The 8,725-nt window shown below is 32.9% G+C and overlaps 1 protein-coding gene across 1 annotated transcript; it reads left to right on the top strand.

Annotated features, from left to right (window-relative positions):
- Nucleotides 1-2,710: 2,710 nt before the first annotated feature.
- Nucleotides 2,711-4,890, top strand: Wwox (WW domain-containing oxidoreductase). Its single transcript, XM_088184981.1, has 6 exons — nucleotides 2,711-2,891; nucleotides 2,965-3,205; nucleotides 3,269-3,534; nucleotides 3,599-3,778; nucleotides 3,839-4,103; nucleotides 4,176-4,890. Exons 1-6 carry the CDS (start codon nucleotides 2,797-2,799, stop codon nucleotides 4,377-4,379), a joined length of 1,251 nt encoding a protein of 416 aa, XP_088041107.1. The 5' UTR covers nucleotides 2,711-2,796; the 3' UTR covers nucleotides 4,380-4,890.
- Nucleotides 4,891-8,725: the final 3,835 nt, after the last annotated feature.

Here is an 8,725-nt window from a genome sequence, read left to right as displayed (position 1 = left end):
TACTAAAACAAATTACTATACTTTTATTTTTAATCGTTACGTAATTTAAAAAATATAAAAGTAAAAAAATACGCAGTAAATAAGAATAAGAGAAAAGATGAGCATACATTGCATAAAGAACGTCGAATGTTATTTACAATTCAGTAAAAATTGATTAGCTAAGTAAATTAACAAATTTCAAGGTATTTTAGAACAAAACTAATTTCTACAAAAATAAAAATAGACTACAACGAAGAAATTCTAACGATTTTTTAACACAATTGCACCCATTACATAGTAGGTAGTAAGAAAGTAACTCTCTAAATAGCTCCGCAAAACATGCAATCGTAGATGAATAAAACAACTTAAAATGGCAAGTATAGAAAGTATATTATAAAATAATATTGATGTGAAAAACACGTGCTCAACCGCAATAACAAAGACTTTTTATGCCGTTTCGTAATCGTAGACGAATTGTGGACGCATCACAACACGCCAGAGACCAAGGAGCAGTCAAAACAGTTCACAGCTCCTAACGAATCGAAGCCGAAGAAAGCCAACAAGATCATGGCCACAGTTTTTTGAGATACAAATGGTATACTTCACATCGATTACATTGAAAAGGGAAAAACAATCACGTAGTAACTTATGCAGAGCTATTGGATGGATTTGACGCAGATTTGAAACAACAGCAACCGCATTTGTCGAATAAAAAAGTGCTCTTCTACCAGGACAACGCACCTGCGCACAAATCAAGCGTTGCGATGGAAAAATTTCACAAATTAGATCATAGTCCGCTCTATTTTCCTGATTTGGCCCAATCCGATTATTTTTTATTCCCAAACTTGTGGGAATGGCATGGTGGTAAGAGATTTAGGTCGAATGAGGAGGTCATCGCTAAAACAGAGACATATTTTGAGAGCGTTAAAAACTTAAAGTTAAAGATTATGTTGAGAAATAAAACTAGTTTTGACAAAAAAAATGTGTTTTCTTGCCTAGGTTGACTAATTATCAACCGTCCTTTGTATGTTTAGTTTGTAAAACAATTTTAGGGGCTGTGATGATGGCGGGTGGCAATGAGACACAGATTGAGCCGCTGCAGTAGTATATTTATTTAAGGTTACGGTTTACATTATAAGAATGGGGCGGACGCGCGACGGCACGCGTCCGAACCCTTACAAGCTTGCCGGAAGAGAGAGAGAGCCGTCACAACACCGCTACTTCTGCGCCGACCAGTTTTGGCCATAACAAATCTATATTGGCCCCCATACGGCTCCGGCCCTAGCAATTTACAATTGCGAACTATAACCAGGGGGAGGTATGGGGGCCTTGGCGCTGCTGTTGATTAAATGCTGGCGGCGCAAAAGTAGCAAAGTCGTGACGTATGGTGTGGCGGCGCGGCCTCCAGTGACGCGCGGCGTGCTTCGCTCCAAGCCGAGTGGAACACGTGTAGACCCGGGCGGCGCGTAGGGCTCCAGGGGGCGCGAGAAGAACGGGCATGTCCGGGAGCACCTTTCGGGGCCCTGTGGTGCGTCGGTGCAGCTACACAGGGCGCGCGCGTGACGGGCCCCGAGCATGCGGTTCGAGCTCGGAGTCGCGGGGGCGTAGCCCTACGGGTGCGTGACGGGTCACGCGTGGTCCACTCGAGCCTGGTCTACGGCAGCACTTCGGTGGCTTCTCGCTGGAGGCGCGTGGTGGCGCCGGATGCTTCCTGGGTCACGTGGTCGGCGGCGGCGGCGGCTGACGATGGCGGCTCATGGTCGGAGGCGCAGGCCCATCGTCTTGGTGGTCCGCCAGCTCGAGTCCGGATCCAGGGAAGCTCCGGCGGGGTGGCAGCAAGTGGGTTTGCAGCGGCTCGGCTTTTTGTACTGCAGCGGCGTCTGTGTCTGCCATTTTTCGTCTGACTCCATATGTGTGCTCAGGATCACGTCGGGTCACCAGTTTAGGGGCTGTGATGATGGCGGGTGGCAATGAGACACAGATTGAGCCGCTGCAGTAGTATATTTATTTAAGGTTACGGTTTACATTATAAGAATGGGGCGGACGCGCGACGGCACGCGTCCGAACCCTTACAAGCTTGCCGGAAGAGAGAGAGAGCCGTCATAACACCGCTACTTCTGCGCCGACCAGTTTTGGCCATAACAAATCTATATTGGCCCCCATACAATAATAAAATATTTTTGTCCTTTGGCCCTATCTGTTTCTATTGTCACCAGCCGCTACTGCATATAACATATGAGCAACATTAAAAATTAAGTTGTGTATTTAAATATTGAGAACGGACCAAAAATGACATTAGCTTTTTTATAAATACAAATATTAAAATAAAAAATATCATATTAATATTATTTAAAGTGTTTAAGCAATCATTTTATTAATTACTAAAATTATTTTAGTTTGTCGGTTTTCATAAATGGTGTAACAGTTTTTCCTGATTTTTGTTATCCCTTCCCCCCTATGTCCCATGATTTCATTAATCTAGACATTCATTTCATAGTGTCACAATTCCTTCCACTCCTTCTTCTCTAAACCTGTGACATAATTTATTATTTATTTCTTAAAAAATAATAAGTTTTTAAATTTGTAGTAATAAAACAATAACAAGTATAGCTGAATTTTTACATACAAATATTTATCAAAACTACATATTAAATAAAAAATGTTTAAAAATAGTAAGTTATATTTTTAACACACATAAAAATCATAGTCGATATAATTAGTGTTTCGGCCAATTTTGCTAATCTAACATTTTAAATGACAGTTATCAGCAGTAGATAAAGACAGTTTTGCGCATCTAAACCAGTAATAAAAACGCAAATGCCTGTAGAGTTACCTGATTCTGATAGTGAAGATGAGTTGCCACCTGCATGGGAAGAGCGAACTACTACAGATGGATGCGTTTACTACATAAAGTAATATTTTGATACAATAAGATGTATTAATATATAAAATTAAAATTATTAAATAATGAAATTTTGTGAATAGTCATATGACAAAAGGATCACAATGGACTCATCCGCGAACCGGCAAAAAAAAGTTTGTATCCGGTGACATGCCATACGGCTGGAGGAAAAAAGTAGACGATGTAACCGGAGATGTAGTTTACATAAACGATGAAAGTGGAAGACAGACTTTCACCGATCCTAGATTAGCGTTTGCTATAGAAGAAAAGATGCATAATAACGATTTCAGGCAGCGTTTTGATTCTTCTTCTACTGCTTTACAAGTAAGTTGTATTTCAACATAAAATTCTTGGAAATTATTTTTTATTATTATATTAATGTTTAAGGTATTACATGGAAGAGATTTGTCAGGAAAAGTTGCCATTATTACAGGTTGTAATACAGGGATTGGTTTTGAGACGGCATACTCACTATCTAGGCATGGATGTAAAATTATAATGGCTTGCCGGAATATTGAAGAAACTGTGAAAGCAATAGATGTCATAAAATCAAGAAAAAAGGGAGCAGGAGATCTTTGCACTCCTTTAAAGTTAGATCTATCGTACTTTGAAAGCGTTAAATCATTCGCCAACGCTTGTTTACAGCATATTAGGTGAATTTTTGTATCAATTATGAATGACTAATTATTATTTATATTAAACATATTTTTATTTTAGGCAAATCGATCTTTTGATTTTAAATGCAGGAGTATTTGGTTTACCACATGGTATGACTGTAGACAATTTTGAAACGACTTTCCAAGTTAATCATTTGAGTCATTTATATTTATCATTATTGTTGGAGCCTTTAATGACCAGAGGTACAAGAGTTATATTCGTTTCATCCGAATCCCATAGGTAAACTGCATTAAATGTTGATTATAATATAAACTCTAATCAATATTATGTTAATTTCAGATTTGCATATTTTCCGACTTCTATTGATTATTTGTCACCGGAAGATTTATCGCCAACTTATGAAAATTTTGGTAGCATGTCAGCATACAATAATTCTAAATTATGCAACGTATTATGCGCAAATATTCTTGCAAATATATGGCACCATAAAGGCATTCAAGTGAATTCATTACATCCCGGAAATATGGTGTCTTCCAGTTTGAGTAGAAACTGGTGGATTTATCGGCTTTTATTCACCTTTGTTAGACCATTTACAAAATCATTGGTTTGTTTTATTTTTTTATAACATATAACGTTTATATTATAATACTATTCAATTTTATATATATATTTGCAGCAACAAGCGGCGAGCACAACTGTTTATTGCGCGACAGCTTTAGAATTGAACGGAACGACTGGACTCTATTTTAATAATTGTTACCAATGTGATACAAGCGAGTTGGCTAAAAATGACCAACTTGCTAAAAAAGTTTTCGATTTATGTATAAATATGATTGTTACAAGAACGGGGGAAAATGAGTTTTTTAAATATATTCTGTGATATAATATAATTTAAAGTAAATAGAGATACACTTTCGCAAGTAACATCTTTAAAGTAATCATTTTTTGTATTTTATATGATGATTTATATTCAAGGACTTCTGTTCGTTAGTTTATGATACTTGCGATAGCATACTATTATATATGTTATAATAATTATACCATATTTTGTAACATAACGTAAAAATACGTAAAATTTAGACTAGAAATGATTTATCTTTGCCATAAAATTAAGACTACTTCTTGACACCAAAAAAGTCTTAATATTAAATTAAGTTTAAACCTAGCCTTTGGAACCTTTTAAATTTTATTATTATACTTTTTCATGACTCATAAAAATCTATATCTTTTCATGAAAATTGTATGTTGATATGATTACAAAACTTAACCATTAAAAATTGCAGATTAACTTCAAAAATTATGATCTTACACTATTTTTTACAGTATGGGAAATTTTTGAATAAACTATATACATGTAAACATTTTAAAATAAAATTAGTTATGTAAGTGAATGTATGATTTTATTCTAATTTAGTATATATGTAATAACACTAATTTTTATATTTAATTAAAAATTAATTGATAACATCTTTTTTTATACTATAATCCTTCAAGTTTGTTCTTCAGTCTTAAATATTATATTCTCTTCTTGAGTATATATATTCTAAACAGTTTGTTTATCTAAAAACCAGCACAATAGACTAGTGGTATATATAAGTTAGTGACTAATATATAAAATACCTAGGTTCGAATCCCATGACCGCAATGATTTTCAAATTCTTATGATCTGGAGATTAGAAATAGTGATTATTATATAATTATGATTCCGATAAGGTTTTTATAGATTTTTTAATTTCATGGATGATTATCGTGATGAATAATTAAAATAAAATCAAGCTAAGTCGTGCATTTAAGCTGTAATAATTGTTTATAATTAATAAAATAAATGTCACTCATTTACAGAGTTAGATTTTAGCTTATTGTCGCACTACTTAGTATTTTTTAATTGTATTTACCATATTGTAACACATTAGGTCAACGCCTGTCCTGTAAATATAAATATGACTACACTTTCGAATAGTAGCATAGAACAATTAGACAATAAATATTACTATGATCTAATAAATCAAGTTAAATTGAGTTTCTCCTTGCATAAAAATACTAAATGTAGAAAGTATTGATTAGATTGTAGTGACATGCTACGTAGAACTGATGAAGGCTGACGATTGCTTGTTTGACATATTAAAGTAAAGAGAACAGTGGCGCGTCAGAATAATTTAGAAGTTCAAGATTCTCTTCCAAAGGCAGGCCATATTGCTTGAATGAATATCTTTTAATCGCTGAGACAACCTCTGGATGACAAACCTAGTGGCCGAGAGATGCTAATACAGGCAAAGCCTAAAACTAGAGAAGGCTGAGTTGGTTAAAAATCTTAAGAGAGGCGAATATTCATCTGGAATCATTGGTTATTTACAATAAAATAGATTCAGTACCAGAGTTTCCAAATACATGAATATAAAAGACGGTGAAATTAATTTCTCGCTTCAGTTGAAACATCATTTTATTCAATTGCCAAGTACTAGTTATATAGTAGCAGATCGTAGTATAGACTAACCCTCAAGTTTGATAGCCCTATTATGCTGCTAAGGAATCTGGATCTGCCTAAACTGTGAAATGAAATGAGATTGGCTGTAAAGGTAAGAATATGTTTATTCATTATATATTATTAAATGTTGTTATTTATTAGTTAAACGCATTTTTTTTACAGAAAGTAATAAATTTTAATGTAACTTTCATTTGGGGTATGACAAATTAATTTTTATGCTAAACAATAACAAATATATTTTACGACTCTTACATTCCCAGTAATGAATATGCGTTATATAAACACAATGAATTTTACGACCGAGAAACTGTGTCAGGCCCTCTTTATGAGGTATTCAAATAAAGGTTTTGTTTGGTCTTGACAAACAATTTGTATTATTAAAGTACTCGCCATTTCGTTTTGTATAAAATTAATCACAAGTAATTTCATGTGAACTGTGCACAATCCATTTCTTGATTTATTAATGTGTGCTATGTCTTTTCTTTTAAGTATTAATGCATTTAATATAAATATACAAAAGAAAATGCACATGCTTGTTATTGTTCTAGAGATACACGTATTGGTTTTAGATGCCTTAGATTTTGGGTAGTTCATTCAATGTTTCATGAGTCTTTTAACATGAATCAACCAATCATATATTGTCCATGCTAGTATTGTATTATTTATTTTATTTTATTAATTTATTTAGCTTAATAGCTAATCTTTACATCTAACAAATTTAGTAAACATATATAAAAATATATAAAAAATACATAACAGAAAGAAAAAATAAAAATATACAATAATAAAGTCTTAATATTATAATTTATTTCTATATGTACGAAGGTGTTTTTTTATTCCATTTATGAAACCCGTTATATTGTTGTTGTAGAACTATAAAGTTTCTAAATAAAGTGGAAAAAGCGATTAATGATTGGATAAATATTACTCGGCAAAAGTTTCTCTAAGAGGGTCTGAAAAGCTTTGTTTCGCATTGATAAAAGTACATAGTCCTTAATGGCGACTGTCTCCGTCTCTAATCGGTTAGTGATCTATTTCTATATACTACTTTCTTTTAATCTCCTGTTACTCTTGCTAGAAATTAAATTGCTGCTCTGTATAAATTTAAAGTGAATCACTAATAATTTTATATTAACTACGCATGGCCTATTTCTGGAATCATTAATATGTATTGAGTCTTAGATGTTTCAGACTTTGGGTATTTCGTTCAATGTCGAGAAAATATTGACATATTTGCTCTTCGAAAACGGAAATTAACATATCCATTGTAATTATCGCGAAAATTGCTAAATTTGCAAAAAAATATTCATTAACCTTGTGCACATCCATCATGTGTGCAAATATATTTTTTTGAACTTTATGAGCGTTCAACGTACGCTTTGTATTTACAAGTGAAATGATTTCTTTACGCAAATTCTGGAAAATACAGTTTCAAGATCGTTTTTGATTAATATTTGTTCATTAACGATTCAATTCAATATTATTGGTTAGCAACTTGATATCCAAAATGAGTTATACACAATTTATAATAGAAATAAATCAAATTTGACATATTTCAATTTGTAAGACATTAAATCAGCCTATTATATAGATGAGTTATTTATTCAGTTTCAACAATTTACCTGAATATAAAATTTAAATTATGATTTACATTTTTTGAAAATATTTATTCATGTATTATGTTTTACTAAAAACTTAGGAATAGAATTTTTAAAGAACTTTCTGTATTGTTGGAGGTTACTGAATTTTTTTAAAACTATGTGTATGGTTTCTGTTTTGTACTAAAATATTTTGTTCTTTGAATTACTCATCACAGTAATTTGACCACTCACAAACCAAGAGTCAGTCACTTCATGTTGTTGGGGTGAGAATGCTTATTTTATAACAACTAAATGTATTGTAATCATTATTGCGAGTATGTAAATAGCGTTACACTACTAGTGAATAATACATTCTTAGAGTAACCAGAGAATAGGTGGGTGCTAAAATGATTATTTAAAATGCTACAATATATGTAAGATTCAACAACACGTTTTCATTATATTTTGGTGTAAGTTTTGCAAAAAATAGTGGTATAAATGTAAAAATCGATGAAATAAACTAGTCTATTAAAAATACTATAATAGTTACAGTTCCTTTATTTTACTAAATTGATAAGGAGATGGGCGATGCAGAGTTATTAAATTCTGAGTGACACATTTAAAAACTAAAAAGATATTTTTCTTTTCGCTTCATTGATCGTCGCTCATAAAGCTAAAGAAAGAAAAGAATACTTTTTGCATAATCAATTTCATATCAAGAGAGGAGTATATAAAACACTTACATGCATTGTTTGATGGATCTAATTCAGCAAAAACCAGTATCTATGGTCAAGTACTGAAGAATCCAATGTAACAGGAAGCTAAACGCAGACGAACCAAATGTTAGTGCTTGTAAAGAAACTAGGTTAATTAAATGTACTATTTATCAAATATCGAGATAATGTCGTTGTTGAATTGTTATGATTTCAAGAAAGAAAAATATAAAAATAATTGTTTGCCATGTGACGGTTCTGACCGACAAGTTTCTGTTCATACGGAAGAAAAGTACATAAATACTCAATTGTTGTGTATCGACTAATAAACAGATATTGACGTTGGATTAGGTGCACAACTGTTTCTAGCCAATCAACTCGTTTTGCATGAAGGTTGCCCTGTTAACGTTCGGTTCTATAAAACGTTAGAGGTGTGACGCTGAAATTC

The sequence above is a fragment of the Plectrocnemia conspersa genome, unplaced genomic scaffold, assembly GCF_051122295.1.
Source record: "Plectrocnemia conspersa isolate PC_06_02 unplaced genomic scaffold, ASM5112229v1 ptg000001l, whole genome shotgun sequence".
Lineage (NCBI taxonomy): Eukaryota > Metazoa > Arthropoda > Insecta > Trichoptera > Polycentropodidae > Plectrocnemia > Plectrocnemia conspersa.
The sequence above is the reverse complement of the archived record's forward strand: the minus strand, read 5'-3'. Positions and strand labels throughout refer to the sequence as shown.

Bases quoted from the DNA above. Each gene is read 5' to 3' on its own strand.
- Wwox (XM_088184981.1), top strand. From the start codon at position 2,797: ATGCCTGTAGAGTTACCTGATTCTGATAGTGAAGATGAGTTGCCACCT. The intron at 2,892-2,964 runs GTAATATTTTGA...TTTTGTGAATAG, and splicing joins GGATGCGTTTACTACATAAA to TCATATGACAAAAGGATCAC. The intron at 3,535-3,598 runs GTGAATTTTTGT...TTTTTATTTTAG, and splicing joins GCTTGTTTACAGCATATTAG to GCAAATCGATCTTTTGATTT.